The following is a 27665-nucleotide window of genomic DNA, read 5'->3' on the forward strand; positions in this document are numbered from 1 at the left end:
GCATCACTTTTCTATCATCCAATAAAAGCAGACAATGGGTGGAAAGCATAGAGTCCAACTGACTACCTTTCTGGAATTAACAAAATCCATTAATTATCACAAAAGCTTTCAGATTTATATGGACTATTTTCAGTGGATTAATGAACAACATCAACCCTACATTTTATCAGATTAAATAGTTTGATATTTTTATCCAGTTCAAAGCAGTTACTTGCATAAAAAGCCACTGCAAGAATTGCAGATCTTTGCCCTTTACACACCATTACAGCTATTTTTCAATCATCTAAATGTAATGTTGCTTCATACAGCTTGGACATAAAAATGTGCACAGCCTGGTTTTCCCCTGAATTTTATGCAGGATACACATACACAATGTACTCATCACAAAAGTGATATACTTCACTTCCTGGTTTGCATTTTATTTTAAATAAAATAATCTGTGCAATTCTCAGAGAGGAAGATGGAGAGTTTTTTGAGGAACAAGATGAAGTCTTAAATGCAGCTGGGGTGAGTCATTTCTGTTTTTCAGCTAGACATGACACTAATTTGCAGTGATAATGTAGGTAGGCTTTCAACCATTCTTACATGCATCCGTAACTCAGTATCACAAAAGGCTGTGTGTTAAACCTTGCCTTTAGTACCTTAATGCAAAGCAAATTCTTTTTTTTTAAAAAAAAACCTTCATTTTTATAGCTTTTATTAAAAATAAATACAATGGATTAACAAAAGTAGTTCTTTTTGACAGGCTACTCCAGGGAAGAAGTACTCCATAGGAAAAAAGAAAATGGTAAAATCAAAACTGACACGGTTTTAGTAGGAATATAAAGCAAACTTCTGAGCTTGCTGCTGGGGTATACAGCTTCTAATTCAAAACTATGCCTGGTTAGTTAAAATGCTATTCAATGTCCTCCATGATACAAGTTAACATGGCCTTGTGGACAGATGTTGGTGTGGGGAAAAAAGCCACAACTAGCATATTTGGTGCTAGTCAAACCGTCTAAATCAACACAGCAAATATATGATTCCTGGCAGCTGTGCTTTCCTAGAAAGGTTGAGGAGCACAGGCGACCTTGCGCTGTGCACCTTCCCACAGTATCAGTCCCGATCTTCCCACATCCCACTGTGGGCAGAGTCTGCAAACTGAACCAAATGACAGATCGGTTATGATTTCAGCCTGTATTTCCAGAATGGTTTTCCTTATAACTTAGGTATCCTGATCCAACGTCAAGTATATTAACTCCATTCTTACAAAAGTATCAGCAGATCTGATGACACACCGTGTGTAACAAGCATCCCATTCACACTTGTTTTTGAGAGGTTAGATTCCCAGCAGGACAAATGTCTTTGCTCTCTTCAGCACTCTCTGTATCTCACTAGACCAGCACATGCCCTCATCAGCTGCAGGTAAAAGTGCCAGTACAAGAAATTTGGGCACTATTAGTCTTGTTTCTCCGAACAACCTCCGTGCCAAACTGCAAGAGGAAACACAAATGAGGCTTGGGTTCTTCCCTCCCTGGGGAAGGAAGCTGTTGATTTCCCTTCTGATTTTTTTCCTTTTTGATTAAACATTTGACCTTCTAGACTACTTTGAATCTAGAGGGATCAGAACGCTAGAGAAACTATGAAGGATTACATGAAACTACAAAACACTGAAAAATAAGCACCTGGACGTTGCAGAGAGGAATTTTTAGTTAGACTCAAACTTTTTTTTAACAGCCCCAATGAATCATAATCCTGAGAAATAAAAAGGAAAACAAATCAATATCTGTGCACTTTTAGGCCTTCCTCATTTTCCAAAGCAACAAAAATGACACCAACTCAGCTTATTTTTTAACATCAGTTGTAAGACAAGGGTTGTGAACAGTTCTGCAATGACCTAAAAAACTGATGAATGCTGATCACGAGTGCCTTCACAGGATGAAAGACTACACTCTTCACACTACATTTATGTCACTTTTTTTTTTAACAGCAGCAGCAATATATGGTATGATGTGATACAAGGGCAGGCAAATTACAAATATTCAACCTTGCAATAACATCTAGAATAACAAATACATACACATATCCTGAGAATTTAAGTGTTTTTTCTTGTATACAAGATTTACATTTTATCAGCCCAGGATGCAGTGACTTGGTTTCTTAGGCCACTTTGGGTTAAAAATGGACAGACATAACTCCAGCATAGACAGGGAATAATGAAGTATCTCATGTCAAGAGAAATAAAACCATAATGTCTCAGCAGGCAAATTGCTGGCAGCCTGAGGCAGTTTGATGTCTTGAGTAGAATAGGGCTATGGCCCAAAAGACTCAGTTTCACTGTGCAGTGTGAAGAGACACTGTCTCGTTGCAACAAACCAATTCTTCCTTATTTTGAGTGCTTCTTGTTTAAATGAGGGCAAATTTATTTTTACAACCATAAAAACCCTACAGCATCCACAAGGCTTTAACACTTTAAAATAGTCACATTTACAATGATTTTTCACTGCTTCTCTATATCTTCCTTTTACCTTACTCCTACAGTGGAAAGCCAGGCACTCCCACAGACACTACTTTTAAGAATTCCTCCCAGTTTTTAAGAGGAATTATATTGTATCAGCCAAAGATGCAGTGACTTGATTTCTTTTGCTACTTTGGGTTAAAAATAGACCTTGGTCTTTCATTCACTAACTTCCTTGGGCCTAAAGAAGGTGTTTATATACATCATATCCTTCCATGAGCAGAGGCTTGCTTGAGCACAAGGGGTTGCTTTTTTTCTTAATAGAAGATTTGTACACAAGACTTTAGCTTAGAAGCTTGGACATAAAGTGAACCAGAAATGAAAATAAAAAGAATTTTCATAATGCCTATTTAAAGCAAAATTAATTTTTAGCTTTCTGTTTTCTTCTTTAGAAAAGGAAGTTTTAATATCATCAGGAGGGTATTAGTGAAATGTTTATGCATTTTTATCTTATAATCACACAGAACAACAGAAGGGTTGAGGTTGAAAGGGACCTCTGGAGATCATCCAGTCCACCCCCTCTGCTCAAGCAGGCTCACCTACAGTATATTGCCCAGGATTGTGTCCAGACGGCTTTTGAATATCTCCCAGTATGGAGACTCCACAACATCTCTGGGCAACCTGGTCCAGTGCTCAGTCACCCTCACAGTAAAGAAGTTTTTCCTCAGGTTCAGACAGAATTTTGTGTTCAGTTTGTGCCCGCTGCCCCTCGTCCTATCGCTGGGCACAGCTGAGAAGAATGTGGCCCTATCCTCTCTACACCCTCCCTTCAGATATTCATACACATTGATAAGATCCCCCCTAAGTCTTGTCTTCTCCAAGCTGAACAGTCCCAGCTCTCTAAGCCTTTCCTCATAAGAGAGATGCTCCAGTCCCTTCATCATCTTTGTAGCCCTCCGCTGGACACTCTCCAGTAGCCCCATGTCACTCTTGTTCTGGGGAGAGCAGAACTGGACACAGTACTCCAGGTGCGGCCTCACCAGGGCTGAGTAGAGGAGGAAGATCATCTCCCGCGACCTGCTGGCAATGCTCTGCCTAATGCAACCCAGGATACCATTGGCCACGAGGGCACATCGCTGGCTCATGGTCACCTTGTCCACCAGGACTCCCAGGTCCTCCACAGAGCTGCTTTCCAGCTGGTCAGCCCCCAGTCTGTCCTGGTGCATGGGGTTATTCCTCCCCAGGTGCAGGACTCTTCACTTCCCTTTACTGAACTTCATGAAGTTCTCCTTTGCCCATCTCTCCAGCCTGTCGAGGTCCCTCTGAATGGCAGCACACTCCTCTGGTGTCTCAGCCACTCCTCCCAGTTTTGTACCATCAGCAAACCTGCTGAGGGTGCACTCTGTCCCTTCATCCAGGTCATTGATGAATAAGTTGAACAATACTGAACCTAGTACAGACCCCGAGGGACAATGCTAGCTACTGGCTTCCAACTGGACTTTGCACCGCTGATCACATCACATCGCTCTGCCATTCAGCCAGTTCTCAATCCACCTCACTGTCTGCTCATCTATCCCACACTTTCTGAGCTTGCCTACGAGGATGTCATGGGAGGCAGTGTCAAAAGCCTTACTGAAGTCAAGGTAGGCAACATCCACTGCTCTCCTCTCATCTATCCAGCCAGTCATTCCACCATAGAAGGCTACCGGGTTGGTTAAGCACGATTTCCTCTTTGTGAATCCATGCCGACTACTCCTGATCAACTTCTCATCCTTCACATGCTTGGATATGGCATCCAGGATGAGGTGCTCCATCACCTTTCCAAAGATGGAGGTGAGGCTGACTGGCCTGCAGTTCCCTGGGTCCTCCGTCTTGCCCTTTTTGAAGACTGGAGTGACATATGCTGTCTTCCAGTGCTCGGGTACCTCTCCTGATCTCCATGACCTTTCAAAGATGATTGAGAGTGGTCTAGCAATGACATCCACCAGCTCCCTCCCTTTTATATTCAGTTGTATGGTCTCAAAAACATGCAATTCAGAATTCTCCTTCTATTACTGAAATCTTTAGTTTAAAGATATATTTACTAACAAGTTTGCTTTAACGACAGTTACAGAGAAGTTTCTAATTACACAATTTCTCAAGTTTGTAACTTCCTCAAGAACTGAGCACTGGAATTTAAAATGCTTCCCCTAGTCAAGCTTTAAGACAAAGAATTTTTCTGTAAGAGATTTTTTTTTTTAAGCTTGAGCAAAGTCTGCTTATTCCTGAGTGAAGATTTTGGTGGATATACCACCTTTTCACTGGTGTAAAAATTTTTAATCACTTGAAAAAACAGCAATAAAACCACAGTGAACATTAGGCTAGAGTCTGCTGTTATACGCAGCTGGCACTTGAGTCCTTCTCCTTGGTTTGAGAAAAAACATCCGCAATTGAAAAATTCCTCCAAAACACACATTCTGTGGCCTCTGTGAAGGATATATATTCACTGGAAGAATTTAGTGTTCTTAGCGGCATTTCTCATTCTGCTCAAGTGGACTAGCTAGGGGCTCTGGTAAGCTCTGGGACTGTTTGCACAGCAATACATCTTCCCCTAAAACTAACCAATCTCTTCCCTCCTCAAAAAAGAACAGCTGAACAAAAATAACCAAACAGCTCTTACTCCTTTTTCCCAAAAGAGCTAACAGAACATCATTTGTATTTCACATGCACACAATGCAGTTTACATGACCAAATGCCATTTCTTTCAGAGGCCCCATCTCATCCAGTGCACAGGATGGCCAGAAACACAAAAAATGCTATTTAAATTAGATTACGTGTGCATGGTATATTAAAAGGTTATTCACTGGTGAGCAATGAATAAGAAAAACTCCTGTAAATGAAATAGTATCCAACTACATAATTAGAGATTATCATAGTGCCTGAGAATGAAGAACTCAAATTCAAGCTGAGAAGGAGCCAGTTGATTGAAGAACTAAGACACTACTCGTGGATCTCATCCTCTTGGCTCAAGGCCCTGCAAACACTTTATGGCCTAGAGTGGGCATGCTGCTACTGTGCTCCATCTAAACTTTATGATGCCTTGGAGCATGCTGAATACAGGCTAGATACTTAGAAATGATGGAAACAAGATGGTAAACTATATTGTGCATGTACACATACACATTTTGGAAACTTGCAGCTCAGCCAAATGTAGTTAGATTTCAACTCTTTTGCTGAACTGCGAACTCTTTCCATAAACCATGAAGGTGCTAAAGCTCAAAGAAAAACCAGAATGTAATCCTAACACTAGCAAAGCTACCTGTTTTTCTCAACCCCATTCCTGGAAACATGCTTTGCTGAGATTTGCCAGAAGTTTGGCCTGAGGCAGACAGGAAACAAAGTTTGGCAAAAGCATACCAAGTAAAACTGCCTTATAACAGGTTGTATTAAGCAACTGTAGCATTACAGATAGCACAAGAAATTTCGCCTAATTACAAACGTTTTATACAGGGCCCAAGACTATGAATGGATTGACAGGTAAAAACCTGGAGGGACCTGTATTTTGACCACAGTTTGGTCTGTATAATCCTTGCCCTCAGCTGTTCATTGGTCAAATCTCTCCAGGTAGTAATATCCACAGTCACTCAAAAAGATTTACATTTAGAATGTGTTCCTTCCAGGATTACTACAATTTTTCATTTAGGACACCATTTTATCTACTCAGCAAAATTTTAATTGCAGCTTCCATCCCCTCTGACCTCACGCTGAGCCATGTAAGAAGGGAACTGAATTGCACAAGAGAAGAAATTTTGTCATCCTAATGCATTAACAGACCACTACTGAAAATAAACGAAGCACTCTTACCAGAACAGACATCTCTATGACATCTGATGGCTGAAGGTATTCTGGGTCTATTTTGGGCCAGGACTGATGCAGCACATCAGCATCCCAGTTATGATGAGAACAAAGTTTATTCTGCATATGCGCCAAACCTGGAACATGAAACCAGTCAACTGTTCAGCTATACTGTAACCAGAACATTCAATCTTTAGAATTTTTTTAATAAATAAGATCAAAATAAAGTTTACCTTAAGAGCAGATCTCTTGGGAGGAAATAACATTGTTTAGATTAGCATATAGCACAATTATAAACAGAAGGATACACATCTTTGAAAACGCTTGTTTCATACTATGTGTAAGAACTCCAACATGAACATTGTGGGTACACTTTAGATTAGGATTAGCACTCCAAAACATTGCCAGAAGCACAGAAGACCACTGTTTATTGTTTTAAAATGCTATACTGCTACACAAGCTGACTTCTGCTTTTAGAAGTTAATCATAATACCGCATTCACCTCAACAGCAACACCAATTTAGTTAAAATTTTACTAACAATTCAGTCAAAATGGAAACATTGATTTTTAAAACATCATTGCTTATTATTTTATCATCTATAATATGCTGGATAGTTTCTAAATTTGCAAGTCAAGCTACTCACAAGATTTTCTCATATTTTGTGAAGTATCTATTTTCTCACAAATTAAAGCACGTATAACATGCACAGCTTGCTCTCACATATGACACACTTTCTGAAGGGCTTTATCCTTTGATTTTATTTAATAACACTGGTAAAATGGCTATAAATGATCGCCTTGTACTAAACAGACTTTGCCCTCCTCAGAGACAATCAGCTCCTAACTTGTCTAAGTAACAGAAGAATAGGATTCAGTTCATTCTGAAGCCACATTCTGTAACTGAATAAAAACTTCTAAGTGGAACTTATGTTTCTATTTATTCTAACTGTAGGGCAAGATAAAAGATTTCACTTAACAAGAAGATTTCACATGTGACCAATAATTTAATTGCTATTGTGATTGTTTTTCACACAGCCAGTGAATTTTCAAATTAAAAAATAAATGTATATAAGTAAGAATACGGATTAAAACTTTTTTTAGACATACATTTCATTCAGAATTGCAAAATGTAACAACTGAAGAGTATCTGAAAATTTATCTCATTGAGGAAATCTCAAAGAAAACACATCAGCACAAGATTCACTGCTCAGACTGAGGCATCCAAAACTGTTCAAAACACAGCACAAAGACAGACATATCAGCACAAACAAGCCATGCAAGAAACATAAATGGATTTATCCAGTTGGATTGCTTAGACTAATATACTGAATAACACCAAACAAAGACAGAAAGAGAATGCAACTTCCTCCAAAATGAAATCTGCAAGATTTCTGTCAGTGTTTTTGAGACAAAGCACTCCTATAAATGACACACACAAGCTTGCTATTTTCTTAATGATTCAGAAGGAGACACAGTGGTAGACTGGTGGGAGTTATTTCTAACGGCAAGCAAGAATGTGCATCGCTTTCCTACGAGCCACAACTGAGTTACAATCTTATTAGGTGAATAACTGATTAAACACTTCAATAGATATAGATTTCTACCGTATTTTTTCACTTGTAACAGTAGCTCAGACACTGAAACAGCAAACGATAGGAAACCGAGCAGAAAATAATCTTTGGATTGGTGATTCATTTTCACGTTGACTTTAAAGAAAACAGCTGCTAAGTTCTTCCCTTTTTCGCTCTTGCACATAGAGATGAGCTCACTTCTTTCCAACTGATCACATGCCTTGTGGCAAAAGTATGCATACTAGCCACTCCTTATTTTCCTGTTGAAGTGGATTCTTCAAATTATTTAAAAAACTTTCTGATGTAAGTCAAGAGTTTCTACCTAGGAAGGCAAAACCAGGGTCACTTTTAATCCCTGTGAAGACTGTCAACCCTAATAAACCTACTAATAAAACTAATGCAAACATATCCTGAAGCAGATAAAGTGACTACAGTACAATGTCATTCTTTTTAGTTCATTTTCTAGCTACAAAAAATGAGCTGTGAGCTCACTGATATTTAAAAAAAAAAAAAAGTGCAAAAGTCAACAGAGCTAGTTTCAGAAAATACAGTTCGACAGGAAACCAAAATGAAGATTTTACTTATGTTGCCTGTTTGGCTTCCTGTCTTAATTCACATTTTGTGAGTGCCAGCACGCAGAAAATGCGACCATGATTTTGTTTCACAGTTTCAAAAGCTGGAGTTGCTTCAGTACTTTAAAGGATCTAGGCAGAACCTGCATCCAGCCTTGCTTCAGATACACTGCACAAAAGCAATATTTGACAAGTTAAGAACCAATCATTTCACAGACCTTTAAATCCTATCCATCTTGCTATACTGGAGAGCACCTCGTGAAGGGCACGTTACGAAGCAGGAGGTATTTTGCTTTATATTTTTTGACTTGTTTTGTTTTTATAGACAGAAAGCCAGCTGAGTGCATTTCTGCTTATCTTCCACAGAACTTACATGGGCAGCAATCTTTAGAGACAGATCAAGGACAACCCTTGCACTCGATCTGAAGCCCTGATCCTAAAATCAGATCTGCCTGAATGGACTTTTATTGACAATGTTTTATTAGCATGACTTCACTCCTGAATATTTCATAAAAATAGTACTTCCCACGATGCCATTTTAGGGGAAGAGTAAATTGTCACTTTAAAGAGAGATTTAAGAAGAAAGATTTGGAGGCAATCATGCATCGAGACAGCAAGGCAACTGCAGTCTTATGGACAAAAGCATTAGAAAAATTTATCTGTGAAATTCTAGCAACAGTACAACTAGTTTGATGCCACAATACGCAGGCAACAGCGACAAACATGTTTATAGTGTGAAGTGAGGAATGGCTGGCATGGTGAGGGACAAGGGTCAGCACAGAGAAGTTTGCAGAGCAGAAGATGAGAGGAAGAAGGAAGTCTTAAGGTGAAATAAAAGGAAATTAATGAAGACATCTGAAGCAGAGCCAATATAAGAGCTTAAGACTAGGGTTTTTCTAACAAGAGATATAAGAAAATCAGAGAGGGGCAGTATAAGGAGACTATGAGGGTGCATTATCAAAATATTGATTACCTTTGGATTTAGCAAAATCAAAACAGAGATCTGCGTTAAGTAAAAATCCATTACGCTAGCAAACCAGCAGATAAAGTTTTTGCACTCGGAGCAGGTATTTCTAACAGTTAGCTGAGGTGCATTCTGGATCAGTATCTTATTGGCCTGGCAACTTCTTGCAGGTACAAGATTGTTACTTTGATCTTGATATACTTTTTTTGCTACTTAATTTAATTGATCGTCCCACTGGATAGATTCAGGCAAATGGAATATCAGAAACACCTTTCTGCAGCCCAGGAGAAACATGTCTGTCAGTCATATGTGCAATAGTCTGTAATATCAAAGAAATTATAGCAATATAATAATAGCTATACCCAAACAGCTATGAGAAAAGCTGTATTCTGCTACTAGCAGCAAGTAAGTGGGTCAAAAAGGCATAATTTACATTTACTGAGTACAGCGCTAGGAGATTCATTTTATATGGTCCTTAGTGACAGATCTGGACCAGCAGAAAGGGTTTCTGAAAAGCCTGGGTTATGAGAGCTAACTCTAGAATGCATTTCCAGTTTAGCAGGCTCCGCATGAATCAGGAATCCCTTTTCACCTTCAGAAATTGATCTGCCTTCCTCCATTCCTATAAATTTATTATCCCTCATTTTGGATTATTTTCTTGGAGGAAAAAACAGTTTTTATTCTGAATAAGGCTTCTTGTATTTGCACAGTTTACTTTGGGGGACTTCTGAATTCAGATTTTCCATGAAGGTCTGTAACGTTAACTAGCTTCCATTCAGTTCTATTCTTCAAAAAAGCCTTCTGGAGCAAAGACTGAATTCAGACAAAGGCATTCTTGCAATAGAGCTATTGTAATGACAGTTAAAACATTGTTAAGACAATTATACCGTTACAAATACCAATAATTATATTTCATTTCAATACATCTTAAGATGTGTTTATCATCAGTATATATCTTTCATGTGCCATTTCTAATAAAAATTTAACATCTCACAATAAGCAGTTTCATATCCTTGTCTGGACAGCAAAATATTGTACTACTACAAACAAACAAACCAAAAAAAGTCTCGAATGGTGTCTGTATATTCCTCAGATACAAGGTTTCAGGAAGGAAACAGATTTCCTCATCCTGTTACTGTTCACAAACCGCCAAGATACCAGCCGATGAACTCTTCCCACACTGAGGGGCTACAGTAGCCTTTTATGTTATGAAGCTATAAAAGAGTGAACATGCTGCACAACTAAGACCATTAGGTTGACGCGCCAAAATACCAAAAAGCGTTCCTCCTCTAAGCAGCAGAAAGAACCACTTCACACACAAAATATCAAAGCAGTCAGTTATTAATGTTCAACTGCTGAAAGGTGAGGCACTTATGAAACAGCATTCAAGCAGCCTTCCTCTTCACTCAAACTGGAAATACTCCCTGCCAATACTTAAGTACGCTCTTCAGCCAGTTCAGAAAAAGACCAAGCTCTTCATTTCTACCTGGTGCATGAAAACAAGATGGTCACATATAAACTGAAACCCACGGGATAATAATTTTTCAGCTTCAGAAGAACAAAAATTGCTGTATCTTGAGTCAACCTAATTTTATGTTATACCTCATGCTACATTTAAAACCTAAACATTACATCAGAAGCATCCTTGAGATATCAAATTTAAGTTTTGAGTTTGCAGACCAGCGTTCCTATGGAACTACAAAATTATCTGCTTAACAGTAACTATTAGGGCTTCCATATTTACCATATTCCATTTTTCCCTGTATAAATAAAAATGTTTCCTATTTTCATCACTAAAAACAAATGAAAAGTAAAGGCTGTGTACAATGTACTTTAGAATGAAATGTCAGTATTTAATTATAAATATGTTGCTTATGTGTTGTTTCTTATTTGCATTATAGCAGCAGACAAAAGCTTCCATCAAAGTTTGGGATCTGCTGCTGTAAGTGCTATTTATGGAGCTAATAATATACAAAGTCCTTTTCCTGAATAGTTTACAAGACAGGAAGCAGCACTATCCCTCCTTTTTAGATGTAAAGCCAAGGCACAAAGACAGAGACTTACTCTGACAATGTATGGAGAACAGAAATACTAAGAAAGAATAAATGCAGAACTTAGGAAGTTTATTTTTTTTAAAGCTACAGTTTGAAATTATTTAAAATAAGAAAAGATAATCAACCATACCTAATAAAATTTAAGAAACTGGCTATACCAGATGTGCAACAAGACTTAGTGGAACCAGAATGCAAATTCAGAAACCTTAATTATAAAAACATTAACTTGAGAAAGCTATCTCTAGAGTATAGTTGGACATTTTCCCCCAGAAGTCCTAATCCCAGGACAGAAATGCTAAATGTTGGCTTTTTCTAAATAAAATATTCTTCTTACCACAAAGCTGTAGTTAAATGTACATACGTTCTCCTGATAAAATTGTTTAATAATGTTGATGAAATGTAATGATGATTGTTTTAACAGAGAATGTGTTTTTCACAACGAGTCATAAAATTCTCTGGTCAATAATCATCACAAAATGTTTCTGTACACTAGCTATACTGAACTACTATGTGCAGTCTTTGGATCACACAAACAAAATTATATCTTCTAATATGGACAGGAGTAGCGGAGAGAACAATCCCAATTTTTATTATGCTGCCTTTTTGTTTTTACATTAGAGAGAGATCCAGAAAATGCTTAGCATTCTTACTCTCCAGTCACTTTAGTAATATGGGAAGACATTCAGAATGTTACAGGATTAAGCTTTATGTTTGGCAAATTATGTTAATTAAGACATCCTAGTGACCATTGTACTTTTATCAAACATATTTGATAATTCTGTATTCCCTAATATGTATTTGAATTTCACAGTTCACAAGGCACCGTGTGTTTAAGTAACTAACCCTGACCACCTCTGCCTCCGTCTCAGCCAATAAGGAACACAAATCGTGGCAGTTACTTCATTTAAATGTAATTTTAACTACATGATACTTCATTTTGTAACAGAATATTGACTAAAATTAGCATTCTTCAAATGGATCATGTCTGATACCATGCTTTATTCTAAACAATTAAGCTTTCATTAAGATATCTTAAATATATAGTTAATAAAAACACAGAAAAACTCCTTCCCCAACATGTACAGAAATATCTTGCTGTTTCCTGAGCTTGTGCCCCTATGTTACTGTCATGCTCAAGAGCAACCTTGCTTTGGGAGTTGGTCATGTTATACCGTCACATACAGCTCTGAAACCTAAGCCATTTACTAGCCCTGCTCTGTCAAAACTTGAAAGCACAAAGATCCAGGATGATGATCGTGAGAAATAAAACTTTTAAAATAGCACGCAAAGGCTAACATTAGGTCCAAAACCACACAGCAATTGTGACCAGTCTTAAAAGAGAATGTATTCCTATCTTCCCACATATGTCCTGGGACTTCCTCTGACAAAATTTTAAAGTAACTGCTGAACCCTTGCCTGTACATCCTCTATTTCACAAGTTGCAACTGTAGCAGCACCACGCAACTTAGCCCACTTCGGATTCACCCGTCAAGGATTACAGCTGTGATAGAACTTAAGAAAAGATTTCCTGTCTGCTGTTCCCACTCTCCCCTGAGAGGTTAATTCACAACATAATGTCCTTCAGTCTCTGGAGAATATTACTGGAACAGTAGTTGTATTTAACACCCCTTTAGTCTTTGTAGTACAAAGTCTGTGACATGGTCCTCTTAGCCTGAATGCCTGAAAGTAAGTACTTCTGGTCCAAAGACTCTAGAACAGTTCTTTTAAAAAGGCCTGTTCAGCTTTTAAAACTTCCTTCCATGTGAAAGGACAGCTAGCCACAGACATACAAATTCCTTCCTCATGCAGGTCCTCTCTTGACTTTTTCTTCCTTCTCCCTTCTTCTGCATACTCTCAAAAATCCCCATCTTTGGATGCAAAGAGAAAGAAACTAAAAGCAGAGAGATCTGGTAAGACCACAAGTTTCAAGTTTGTTCAGGAATTATGAGTAAGTGACCGGCATTAAGACATTACAAAATCTCTATCTTTGACAGAAAGTGACAAGATAAATGCAGAGTTGAGGTATAAGTGACACATGTTATTTTAGATATTTTTGCAGACTTGCTGTCTTTTTTCCCCTGCGACATCGATAAAAAGTATATTTATATAAATACCTTTCCACATCTCTGATGCAATGTGTGGAGCCATAGGTGCAACCATAATGCAGAGTGTAGCCAAAGCATCTTCAAATTCTGCACTGTGGAGAACAAGAGGCTGAGAAGCTTGCTAAGCAAAAAAGCAGAAGGAAAAGAGAAAAAATATAAATATATATATTCCTGTGGGGAGAGAGAAGTAGCTTAGTTGAGAAGAAAATACAGTAAAAAATAAAAATCAATGTCTATGATCAGAATAGCATAATTTCATAATAAATTAGAAATCTACAAAAGTTTATGGAGAACTGAAATAGAAGCCACTGCAACTCTCGGTCATGGAGTGCTCTCTAACACTGTTATGAAAAAGATGTAAGCTTGGAGGCTAATCCTGAAAAAGCTGACAGGTCCTTAGGGATCTACTCTGGTACAGGGGCCTGGACATAGACCTGTGTGGATGACTGTGTCCCTGAAGAACATTTTGTATACTGCCACTTCTAGAAATACAATCTTGGATAAAATTAGAGCTCTCTGAGAAGAGGTGAAGTACTTGCATAAAAGAGTAAACCTGTGATGAGTGCAGTATGTTTCTTAAAGGGGTAAGTTTGGTTGTACAGAATCCCAAAGTGGTTTAAATAAAGCTGAATTTAATGCCAGTGAGGTTTTAGAACTGAAGGGAGGCTTGGGAAAGAAAAGTGCAAAGCAACCTTTTACAGTTAGATATTCAGATCGCTTTAGTAAAGATAACTGTCAGTTTCTTGGAAAAGACACCAGAGTGACAAAATCTGAACCTTAATTCCTTTATTTATTGTTTCATAATACAGAAGATGCAGCACTAAAAGCAGCTGAATAAGCTTTTTCTTTCTTTGCCTCTGTTTTGACCCTGAGAGATCACACCCCACGATAAGGGCAGTTCAGATTCTGTGTTTATTTTGTCATTTGCTTCTCTAATGAAACAGTACAGAAGAACATCAATATATGTCAGCTAAGGAGAATTATTTGGTGGGTGTGATGGACACTAGTTCCTGTCTACTAGAAAACTGTCCAAAATCAGTGATTTCTTTGACGCAGACTACAGAAGAGCTCTCAGATGATGACTTATCACTGATACTATTGAGGTCAGTGCAAACTGCATTTGAGTAAGTTTTAGTAACTACTACCTGCTTTCTATTTTTAAATTTCATCCACCTCCCCACTTCCTCCTTTCAAATGGGACTGAAAGAAGTATCAACATGTTATAAAGAAATTTGTTCTTGAAAGATACTGACATGACAAAGAAGATAGTGCAGTGTTCAAACATTTGGCTGTCTGTATGACACTGGTCTTTTAATATTCACCCATCACCATCTACCAGCTCAAAATGCATATGAATCACCTTCCCAACACCATACAGTCTCCCAGACTTATGTTATTTCAATTACACCACTTGTGCCTGTCCTACTTTACTTTTTGTTAAGTTACTTGAATTTGTCAATAATCTCCTCAGAATCTATAGCGTATAAGATGCTATTTCAATAAAAAGTTGGAAAATCCCAATTTTTAATTTGATTTCTCGTCTAGATCATGTTACATTTATATGTCTGAAGGATTGCTTAACCAGATGTAAAAGCAGTAATAAAATATAAGATAACAGCTTATTATACTTGATCTATCACCCCTGGCTGACAAACAACATAATGATCTAAACTAAAAATACTACAAGCAGAAGCTATTTGTACGTTTGTTTTAAAAGGGGAGTTTGCAAGCTCTATTACTAGCAAACAGTTCAGTGGTGAAAGCATTCTTCTTTGAAGAATGTAAGATTATGTGTGATTTTCCCTGTAAAGAGTAACTTTTTATCAGTATGTTTAGTAATCCTATAATGTGCTCCTATATGTAACTACCTATGCAACTGGTTTAAAACAAAAGTGAACAAAGAACAGAACAAAGCAAAAGGTATCCTTTTGAAATTTTAGGATGCAGATGTAAACAACAGAACCTATTGGCTCTAATACTTTCAGACTCTTCCTGGAAAACACAGTACATTCAGGGGTTACAGGGATACTAGAATGCACTTCTTCTGAAATGAGTAATTCAACGTAAGCCTATGAGGCTCCAAAGTCAGTAGCAAGGGTAATGACAATAAGTAACTTTTGGTATGGCAGACTCAGTTCAAGCAGCTCTTGCTTTGTATTTAGACATATATGATCAGGGATTGAAAGATACACACCTTCATTCATATTGCTTACTTACATAGAGTATGTTACTGAGGCTCATCAGCCGAGAAATAGCTGCATTGAACAGATGATCCTTTGTGAAATACTCTGTTACCTGGTTGAATTAAAGAGAAAGAAAAGTTCTGTCACTATTTACTTAAAATTCTCAAACATGGAATATTGGGGTTTTAAATGAAAAATAGTTTTTGCTAATCAATTCCAAATTGTGAAATATGCCTATCTTAACTCTCCCATGGCAATCACCTCAACATCATATCATCTATCATATCACATCATTTATACAACTATGTGTGTGTGAAAATAAGAATCATGTAAAAAATTCAGTTGATCAGCATTGTTTCAAAATTTTAAAAGTTTTAATCAATGCCAATTAGAATTGTGTATCAGCAAACACCTTCTTTGTCCTTCAGTAAGATATCTTCCCTTTGTTCCCATAAATAGTGTTCATACGTGTAAATCCTGTAGTGCCAGTGAAAGCTCTTTCATACATAGCAAGATCACAATTCAAAAATCCACTTAAAGACCTAGAAGGTCCCTGGCCACAGAATTTAAATCAGGATAAATTTCTTTCTGCAGAAAAATATTTTAAGTTAATTTTACAGGTATTTATGTCTCCTTCTGAGTCTTGCATAATTGAATTGACACTAATCACAGCATAAGATTTAACACAGAACAGGTTAACAATTAATTCAATAATAAAAATTTTTAGAATGTGCTAATATATTTCTCCAACAATTTTTTTCACTTCACATGAAACATGCAGCATATCTGATAATGAGGTGTGAAACAAGCAGATTTAAAAGGGATGATCTGCATAACTCACCTATAGCTTTATCACTGGAAAAAGCAGTTATTCCAAACTCAGACTGAAACCCAGGCATTTTAATGCCATAACACTTCATCCTTCAAATGAAGCACACAGCAGAGAAACTTTGCCAATCCAAACCTTACTATTTTGCAGAAGAGTTGTGTCCCATGGAATTCACAGGTAAATAAAATTACTTATACAGAAAATATTTTAAAGAATATTTTATGAGCTACTCATGTGGAAGAAACATTTTCCTCCAACAATGCTGTAAGTTGAGCGTACAGTTTTAGCAACAGCAGCAACTTATTTAGTCATTTACAAAGTACTTAAGTGTTTCTTTTAACCTCAGAAATCACCAGATTCTTCTGCTCCCAGATCTTTCTGGCTTCGGCCTTCTGTTTCTTACTCAGAAGCTCAGGATTGGGCACAGTTCCTGACGTCCTCGCTTCAGTAAGTTTGGTTACTAGGCTCCAGAGGCGTGTCTGCCATCTCTGAACACCCGGCATAGCATCAGCTGAATTTAATGAAGAATTGCAAAAGCAAACAGATTTCAGTTATGATGAATGAAGCCAAACAGTTAAAGAGAAGCAGAATGGAAACTGTACTCTGGAGTTTAACATTAAAAAAACCCAATATTGTGCATTAAAAATGTCATTGCAATTAAAAATATATTTTAAAATAATGCTGGGTTGCTTTTATGGAAAGGAATCGATATAAAACAAAAGTATTTTCTGCAATGACTTCAGATCATATATATATATTAAAAACTTTTGCTAAATCTATAAAATAACCCAATGTTATGTCAATGTTAGAATGTTCATCTTATGTTTTAATGACTCTAGAAAGCAATCCTTTTACATGCTTTCATCTTCCAAACTCATGGAAGAATACATACATACATACCTATATGGGCATACACACACATGCATAGGTACATACATATGTATGTTTTTCAATGGAGAAGCTTCTTCTAAACTTTGATTTTAAAAACTACATATACTTTTGTTGCTACAAAGATGCTACCATGCTAATGACTATAGGCCCTGATCCTTGGGACCATCTTTCCAACACAGCTTAGCTTGGAATGGAGAGATTATATAAGCTGTCCACTCTATCCTACAGGCATCAGTCCTGCTACATGGCTGCTCTAAGAATGTGTTTGCGTGACCTAGGGAGGATGGTACAGAGAGGCTCAAGCTGGTGCTGCTCACGGCCAGTTCCTCCATGTGATGTGGTGCAGAGTGAAGTGAAATGAAGCTATGGCATGAGGTGCAGCACTGACATGGCTTTACCACTTTCTGTTCCAGATGCATGGGGTTTCCACCAGCCTGCACGCCACTACATCATGCTGCACTGCACAGTGTCAGCACCTCCTAAGATATTCTAATGGGCAAGGGCCTTCAGTTCTGCTCCAGCAAATACGCTTGAGAAGATGATCAAGCTTACTACTAAAACTGGGAGAAGTTAAAAAAACAGAAGTGATTGTAATGCACAGGGATTACCTGTCTGACTGCACTCGATGAAAGACTTCTGCATGTCTGAAACAGTAAAATACAGTCTCACTGATGATGTCTACATGACCCTCTCTACATGACTGGGAGTACGATGCACTTCCCAAACTTTCCACCTCCTGCTCATATGAGAAGCTCATAGATCATCTAGATGCTGTAGGGTTGGTGTTATTTGGACTACCATGGTGTAATAAGCTGCTGGGTAAACTTGGCCACATCCGGTCCTGGACACTCTGGAAGACTGCCTGCCCGCACCAGGGGATAGGGGAGGCAGGGAGAGAACAGTGTGGGACTCTGCTTTCATGCCCACTATTGAAAAGACAGTGAATCTAGTCTGAACAGCGATCCTCAAAAGGTGGTCACACCACATCCAGGAAAAGGATCATGGCAACTGCGTACCAGTATATAATACTCTCTCAATAAGACAATTTCCCATTTAGTTTTTTGATTTCTGCAATATAAAAATTAATTATTCTGTTATCATAAAGAAATACAGGCCAGAGTTTAAAGATGATGTATAGAATCATTTTCACATGCTTTCTTCTCCATTTTTTTTTCCCTAGAAGTATCTTTAAGGCTGCTAACATCTTATTGGGTTCAAGTTTTCCAATACTCTTTTTTCAAGATGTGACCCAGCAAAATTTTCCTTTGTATTTCTCAGTTGCTAAACAGCTTTGTGTGAATGACTAAGTGCATTTTTCCTAGCATTATACCTACCTGTGCTTAGCTTTCTTAAAGAATATTTTAGTACAACCACCAAGCTCTAGTAATACTTTGCAATTAACACTTTGCACTCAGGATTCTCACACTAATTTCATTATTCCATTTTCAAGATGGAAAAATACAGCAAAAAGGTTGTGGATCACTGAATTAACTGCTTCAGTGGGAATCATGCACCTGTATACCTTCAGGGACCCAGGAGTTACAGCCTGATTCCAAGCAGCTGGGTTTTTAAGAGCAATTACCTTTTCATATGCCTAGTTTTGCACTGTTGTGCTCAGAGGGTGACAGAAAGCTAACAGAGAAAAGTCATAAAGCCCACTCCTCAAGTACATACTCACAAAAGTGAAGTAATTTGGAAATGAACACACATGCACATGTAAAGGGTGACGGATGACAACTGAAATAATGCTTAGTACAGACTAAACAAAGCAGCAAGACGACAAAAGAAAGAAGAAATGCATGTTTTTTAAACCAGGTATGAAGTGTTTTATTACAGCCTTAGGCAGCAAGAGAGCTGCATTGAAATGTATGCTCCAAGTCTATATTAAAATGTGTGACCCATGGTAGATAATAAATAGAAATTAAAATTAAGAATTATTAGTGTGTCAAACCACATGATGGCAGTAAATAAGTGTATATAAGGGTAAAACTTCTAAATAATATCTTGTTCAAAGGTAGAACTAAACTCACAAAAGCATGTCATGTGTGTACATCTATTAGTTATTGTGAACTCTGATTATCTTTTTTACAAGATTCTTCCAACTCATATTTCTTGGTCCATCTTATAAAAGCCATTGCATACATGTGTAGATAAAAGAAAACAGTTTAAAATTGCAAAGTCTTATCTGGAATCTGACATGATGAAAACAAAGCATCTTAAAATAGAGAAAACAATCTTAAAATAATCGTTTTCAATCAGTCTATTATAACCAATCAGAAAATGAGATCCAGGCTTTACACATTTTCATTATTTCAGAAGAAAATACTGATGTAAAAGTGCTTTTCATACAGCTAGTTTTAGCTTGAAAGAGGCATTGTAACATGCAGTCCATTGCAACAATCTTGCAAGCCTCCCTCTCAGAGACAGTTGTGTTACTCACTTTTTAAAAAGAAACAAACACTAACCTTATTATACCAGTTTTCTGATTCAATTGTACTACAACTTGAGCAAATGGATTTGTATTTATCTTCTGTTTAAAAAAAACCCACTACATAAAACAACAGAAACAGTCTGACTTACTTTTAGCATCCCACAAAATATCTTGTTCTGGAGGAGCTGCAAATAGAATGTAAAGACGTATGGTATCAATACCATACTCTTTCTTTAATTCTTCAGGGTCTATTCCATTGTGCTTAGATTTGCTCATTTTTTCCCAAGTGACTTGGATCTTCTCACCAGTTTTTAGGTGAACTGGTTCAGTCCCTAAATATTAACACACAGAAAAATATTAAAGCAAATTCTGTTCATTTGTAACAGCAATAGATTTTGTTCTCTAAGGATATCAAGAGACAAGAATTTCTATTTTAGGGGGCGGTTCCAAAGAGTTTAAAGAGGAAAAACCCATTATAAAAGCAAAATCCTTTTCCCTCCAAAAATGTTCCTACTTTCATATTTTACCACAAATAGCATCCTAGGTTTATAGGTTTCAATTTCAGTAAGTTATCCTGATAAGAAACCGCCTTATGTTGCATGCATTCAGGAACAGGGAGGGAGATTTACACTGATACAGGTATACCCAAGCAAAAACACCTGCTACAGACAAGCCCTAGCTTCTCTGGAAGAATACAGGACTGCAGGCAGAAAATGTATCATTTTTTCATACTGGGTTTGTATGCAGGAGAAGAGCAGTGATAACAAGGTAAGTGAGAGGAGCGTTTAAGGGAGGCAAGTACGACCAAGCCACTCTGGTTGCTGCAGCCCCTCAAAGGCTGCTGATCCATGTCATACTGTAAAAGTACTGGAAACAGCTGGAGAAACAGTACTTCTTTCTATACCTATGATATTTATGCCTAGCATCTACTGAATATACCAACAACCATGTTACCTGTTGCAATGGTGTTTCTGTAGGCTGTCTGTTTGCTGGGACTACTAGCTCCATTCAGCAAGATGCTGAGCACCTTCTCGACAAAACCAGCTTCCGATCCTTTGGACTCAGACTATACTCAAGTCAAAATAATATCATAGTACTGCTTCTGTGTTTGGTTGCAATTGAAAGCCACTGGATTATAGCAGTGTCTCTGTTTATGGACTTGGCATTAGGCATATGAATCCAAAGCTCACAGAAGCTGTTTTCTAGTTTAAATATTACAAGGATTCATTTTTCTCTGGTGCATTTTTCCTGCACTGTGACTTGTACATCCTTTTTTACTGAAGTAGCCTCTGACTTTCTGGGTGCACCTGTGCTGGTTTTCCCACACAGTCTCTTACCAGTGAGATCAATCTCCTCTCTCTTCAGATACTGGCCTGTTGTTGTTAATCTGAATGTTTGATTCTTGATAAGACCTTGAACCAACAGCTTATGGAAAGGTTCCCTAAGGAAAGAAGGAAAAAGAAACTGGTCTGTCAAAATTAGCTGTCAAAAGCTCCTTCTATGATAAGCCTCAGATGTTGAACAAATTAGGCACAATTATTTAATGAAAGAAGAATTTTAAGTTGACTATATATAAAAGGCTGTCACCTATGAAAGTCAGAATACTTTCTGCATTTATTCATGATGGCTAGTTGACAAGTATAAATATTTATCTGTATTCTGCACTCATTCCTGAATCCTGATTTAGTACTCAGTTATTCTAACATCACTATTCAAATAAAAATACAGATAATACACTAAGATTTCTTGTCAAACTGTGCAAGTCCACTAACATTAAACTAAATCCCCATTTGTAAAAGTGTTCAAATACTTGGCCTGAATTCCTTACAAATGTATAATTCTAACTTCTCTCCGAGGATCACGACATTTCCAAAAAAATTTCATAGCACATTTCTTTCTATAAATTGAGAAGATACAGTTTCTTGAACAAACATAAGCATTTGTACGCCTTGCCCTTTGCAGAACTAGCCAGCAAGGCCTAGTTATAAGAAAAAAAGAGTACACTAGAAAATTGCAATGCTAGAAAGTTCACATGTCAGTGGACCAATTTATTTAGCATCTGAAATATTAAAACATAAGTTTTCTAGTAAAATCTGCATCAGGAAGAGTGAGTTATGAGACGTGTGTATGATGGAGACAAACAGAGCCTTAAAAGCACCAAAACAAAGGGCAGTAGTACACTCAGCAAGAAATAAATTCTAAGTAAACACTGCTCTGGTTGACAGATACACTATTGCTCCCACTCTCTTTCAGCGATCTTACATTCCTGATTCATTGATTCAGATGGTTGTCATTGTTTTCCCTGAAAAAAGTCAATGCAATTCATCTGCAGAGATTTCGGTGCCCACTCGATAGGTCAGGAAGGCAAGGCAGTTGTGGTGGCCACACCAGGAACACTATTGGCCAGGGAAGGGGTACGGAGCCAGACCCAGCAGGCGTGGAGTCTGGGGAATCCTCTCCACAGATCCTCAGCTACAAATGCTTTGGGGACCATCATTCTGGAGGACTTGCTTATCAGTGCTGGCTACTACTGACCTGTAAACCTCCCTAACACGGGTGCTCAACATTAAGTAATCTGAATGATCCCTCACACTTCCACTTAAGGAAGTTCCAAATATCTACCAAAATACACTTACATACAAAGGATGCATCACTTGTATTTACATATTTTTCAAAAAGCTACAATAAATCCATCCATCTAAAGAAGAAATGGTAAAAATAGCATCTGTATTTTACTTCGCATATAAAAAGGCATAATCCAAAACTACTCAGTTTTCTGGAGTCAATTTAGTATTTTACATTATTATTAAATATAGAATATACAATAATTTATCACATGATTTAGAACATAGTAATTTAATAATACAGTAAAATTGATTTATGCATTTTTTTAAAATGAATTAAAGCCAATACCTTCCAATTGCTGTTCTTTAAGCACTTTTGATGACCCTGAACTAAGGAGATATTTGAAAGAAAATTGGGAGAGAGAAAGCAACAGGCTTCATACTTTATCTTCAACATATTCCTGCTTGAACAAGAGCTCTCTCCCTTGCATATTTTGCATACTCCTAAATATTGGGCAAGTAATGGCACATAGTGAAATCATTCAGTGTCTACAATACTATCCGGTTTTATCAACAATATGAAGTAAGAGTAACAATCCAGGCATCTCTATAAACATTTTATGAACAGTATTTCATAGGTTGCCTGCAAAGTTCCATCACTTAGAAACAAATTAAAGGAACTTAGGGAGATGAGAGTTGAAGTCAAATTTAGAGAGTAAAAACAAGAAACCGTATTTTAAAAGGAGGAGGCAATGCAGTCTCAAATAATTATCTTCTGAGTCAATAGTAAAATGAAAAATCCTAACCAAAAGCCTTGTCATTCTATCATCAACAAAACGAGTGAAAAAACACTTCAAGAGACAGCAAGCGTTGTTTTACTCCACAAACTGAAGAAATTACAAAGAGGAAGAATAAAAAGATTTTTTTCTCCTGTCATTCAGCACTTCAATCTAAGATCTAAAACAGTTATTAAAACAGTTACATCTGTTGCTATCTAAAAAAATAAAGCTAATGAAATAGCCAGAACATCAAAATCATACAACACTCCCAACTGGAAGCAATTTTTCAAGGAACACGTATCTTTAATGACAAAAAGTTAGTTCAGATCATATGCCAAGTTATTAAAAGTTGAATGTAGGAATGAACATTTCCTATTTTTGTTTATGCTGACAGAGGCTATAAAAATGCAATACAAAATACATTACCAAGTATGGGGGGAAAAAAATACACGTTCCTAGTGCGAGACCGCAGAAGAATGGAGAAATGCCCAAAATGAGAAAGGCAGAGCCCGTCTAATACACACAGGGCTCAGAAACAAATGTAGCCCTGCACCGGGTTTCTGCCAAGCCGCTGAACAGTTTTGCTGGTGCTGTGATGGCTCCATCTCACGGTCACATGCAGAGTTACACTTTAATTTACGTTAACAAAACCGCACACCTACAACCTTCCCCTCCAAAGAAACGTATTGGCTGCTTGGCTATGGAAGGGAACTGCAGAAAGATGCCACAGCACATCATACCCAATACAACTCTGATCTAAGCACTGCAGCACAAACTCGTGGCCTGACATTACAAATACCTCCTGAAACAACTGAAACAGCTATGTTCAGACAGGCAGACTTCTCCAGCACAGCAGACAAAGAGGTTGCCTGAGTTTCTTTCAGTGCTCAGTCGCATTTCAAATTGTAAGCACGCTGGAACGGGATATGCCTATGTCTGCCCGCGAAGTCTGTCTGTACCCATGCTGCAGCATGGTCACTGGGGCCTCGTTTGTGTGCAGTTTTTGATCATGCTGTATGTCAGGTGGGACCCCACCTGTGAAGTCCAGCATCTCACAGAAGGATCAGCTGTGACAGCCAAGAGGTTTTCCAGCTTTTCACTAACTTTCATACACAGGTTCATCTCGATGATAAATAATCTCTCCCCACAGGAGCATGCGCTGGCTAGAGGGGCGAGCGTGGCTGGCAGATCAGCAAATCCTGCTCCGTGTCACGTCCTCAGTGCCCAGGTTCTGCTCCGGGCAAGGCAGGCAGTGGGACTTCTGCTACAATTACAAATGACCTGGCTGGAAGGACTCTGTGTAGCCTGCAACACTGATAAACAGTGGACTCAGAAGAAGGGCAGGGAACTTGCTGAATATATTCACATCCCACATCTTTAAAAAGGCTGAGAGAACCCAGTATCATGCCCTAGAGTTCAGATAAGACCTTGGTCAGACAATGTCAGCTCAGTTCGGAATCTCGTGAAACCTGCACTTAGCTCCATCTGCAACAATCTGGCAATCCTGTAGAAGGCCAGAGTAAAAGTGATTTTAGGGGGGAGATCATTTTATGCAGAAAAAAGAACACTCTACTTTCGATTTTATACAGTCAATATCTGAGTGCTTTTTATTTAAAAATCAACACTGAAGTCCCAAAAGAACTTACTGAGGCTCTAACATCCTCCCTCTACAGAAAAACTCCCCTTTACAGAATAAACTACTTCTGCCACACAGATATCTTCCATCATTTTGTAAGGCAGCTATGTAAAAATAGTGCCTTCTTATGCAACAGATTTGTTCTCTGTCACTCAAATCTGCTGACTTAATGGCAACAATAAGCTTTTTTATTGCTTTCTAATCCTTCAGGCAGAACATGCTGGATTCCATTTACACTTCTTCATCAAACAGAACTGATTACTAAAGTCTCGGGAAGAGCCAAATTCTGTGTAACTCATACTTGCAATAATATGGTTGAGCAGGTGTAACTGAGGGTGTCAACGCATCCACCACAGTGGATTAAGCTGGAAGAGATGATGTAGTTGCTAGCCCCAGCTGCCTACCTGGCCCCTCTCCCAGCGATGGTGACAAGCGGGATTGCTGGCTGGCTTGTGAATTAATTCCAGAATTGTTGCAATTTACAGCCCAGAATATTAAGACAGAATGACATCAACTTGGGCTTAATCTGTTGTCACATGTATCCATACCCAGAGGGTGCTATTTATTCTACCTTGTAAGTATTCAAGAAAACGAGCAGCTCCTCCTACTATCTCCAATTCAACTCATTAAAAGAAAGAAATAGAGAAAGAAATCATGCTCCCTCTTCAGGGGAGATTTAAACTACGATTATACCTTTTATAACAATTTTAGATGCCTACAAACATTGCATTTTCTATGAAAGCATGTGCAATGACTGTAAATGAATGGCTATATTTCTATTATAATGCATATCATACATGAAGAGGACAGTGTAGGTTGCTTTGAAAATCCAAACTACAAAATTTTGAACTTTCATTTTCAGTCTCATTACTATAGTAACAGCCATTAGTACAGAAATAAAGACTACCAAGAAAAAATTCAATGGATTTGAAAGTCAGAGGGTAGGAGCCAAACAATGAAAACTACTATGAAGAGAACCTATCAAGAGGAAAGATTAGTATAGATTTGTAGGTGCATCTCAAAATTTGTCATGGTACCAGTTAACACCTTAAATGGTTGTAGCACTCATCAACTGAGATGTAGCAGAGTTTTATTAGTCTAATCAGTGAACAGACAAGAGCTAGTAGCGCAAGATTTAAAAATCACAAGATAGGAGTGTTTTTTATCCTTTTAATAATTTTCCCTTGCAGCTGTGAGTCCCACACCATGATTTTATGCTTTATAACAACAGGCTTGTTGTGTCTAATCACCTTTTTTGGATCTCTCAGACCAGTCCTAGAGCAATCCTAATAAAAGACTGAACAGAAGTGGCTTCTGACAAATGTTAAAACAAATTTCTAACATGCAGTAATATTTACAGAGGACTTTGCAATTTCCATATAAAAACGAAATCCTAATTTGACTTCACTGTTTAGAAGCATCTAACGCTTTAACTTGTACAGAGCTAAAGCAAGCAGACAATTTTATGCATGATGATGTATCTGTTACAGTCATCCTGCATTCTGAACACATACACAAGCAGTACCAACAACAGACCGTAAGGGCAAAGCCGTAATGTTTCTTGACATGTGCAACAGTTCCTAAGATCATATATATCCTCAGAGGAATTCTCTACAATCTTGCAAACTACTTTTACAGAAAGCAATTTTGATTTTCTCTGCTATTGTCACTAGACATAGTCAACATTTCCTGTGTACTTTTAAACTGACGTTAGCCAGTTTTCTTCTGCAATTTACCTTACTTAGACCAGTCTACACCACACAGCTTTCGTGGTGCAGCTCTGTCACAGCAGACTGAACAACACACATTCCAGATTAACACTGCTATAAAAATCACCAAGTTTTAAAATAACACAGGTTGGAAGGGACCTTTGGAGGTCATTTAGTCTAACGCTCAGCACTGTGCAGAGCTAACTTCAAAGTGTGAGCAGGCTGCTCAGAGCCTCACCCAGACGGGTTTTGAAAATATCCAATGATGGAGATGCCATAATTTCTCTGGTCAAACTGTTCTAGTTTCTGAGAACCCTGGAACATTTTTTTCCTTCTATCCAGTTGGACCTTGCTGCAATCTGTGTCCGATGCCCCTTGTCCTTTCTCTGTACATCTCTGAGAAGAGCCTTGTTCTGTCTTCTCTATAACCCTCCTTTAGGCAACAGTAGACTGCAATAAGCTCCTCTCCTTAGCCTTCTCTTCTCTAGGGTGAACATGCCAAACTCCCTTAGCCTCTCCTCGTCTGACACATGCTCCAGCCCCCAACCATCTCTGTGTCCCTGTGCTGGACCCTTTCTAGTTTGACAATGTCCCTCACAATGGAGGCCCCAAAACACAATATTCCAGATGTGACTTAACGAGTAATGAGCAGGGGAGAACCATCACTGCTGGCCATACTTCTGCTAATGCAGCGCAGTATACTGTCGTGTACTGCTAATGTTCAACTCGCTGTCTACCAGGACTACCAAAGCCCTTCTCTGCAGGGCTGCTCCCCACAGTCAGCCCCGGTCCCCGCTGCTGCAGGGGGTTATTCCATTCCAGGTACAGGACTCTGCATTTGTCTTTGATGAACTTCACAAGATTGCTGTCAGCACTTTGACAAGTTGGAGGAGCAAGTCCGAAGTCCTTTGCATGGCAGCAGCCCTGCCATCCAGAGTGTGAGGGCTCCCTGCAACGCGGTGTTCCATGAACTTGCGGAGGGTGCATTTTGTTGCATAGTCCAGCTTGTTGATGAAAATGTTAAAACACAATTGGCCTCAGCAGTGACCCCTGAGGAATACCACTGGTAACTGGCTGTCAGTCAGACTTTGAACCACTGACAACT

General features: G+C 38.2%; 1 protein-coding gene across 1 annotated transcript in view; it reads right to left on the minus strand.

Annotated features, from left to right (window-relative positions):
* The window catches only part of LARS2 (leucyl-tRNA synthetase 2, mitochondrial), a 93792-nt gene that overhangs the window by 4727 nt on the left and 61400 nt on the right, over positions 1-27665 (minus strand). Inside the window, exons 15-20 of the mRNA XM_026094032.2 lie at positions 21210-21313; positions 20022-20204; positions 16892-17061; positions 15756-15833; positions 13548-13659; positions 6281-6408 (exon numbers count right to left, since the gene is read on the minus strand). Coding sequence (XP_025949817.1) covers positions 6281-6408; positions 13548-13659; positions 15756-15833; positions 16892-17061; positions 20022-20204; positions 21210-21313 — 775 coding nt within the window. The remainder of the gene's footprint in view (positions 1-6280; positions 6409-13547; positions 13660-15755; positions 15834-16891; positions 17062-20021; positions 20205-21209; positions 21314-27665) is intronic.

Source organism: Dromaius novaehollandiae, chromosome 2, assembly GCF_036370855.1.
Source record: "Dromaius novaehollandiae isolate bDroNov1 chromosome 2, bDroNov1.hap1, whole genome shotgun sequence".
In the NCBI taxonomy this organism is placed as follows: domain Eukaryota; kingdom Metazoa; phylum Chordata; class Aves; order Casuariiformes; family Dromaiidae; genus Dromaius; species Dromaius novaehollandiae.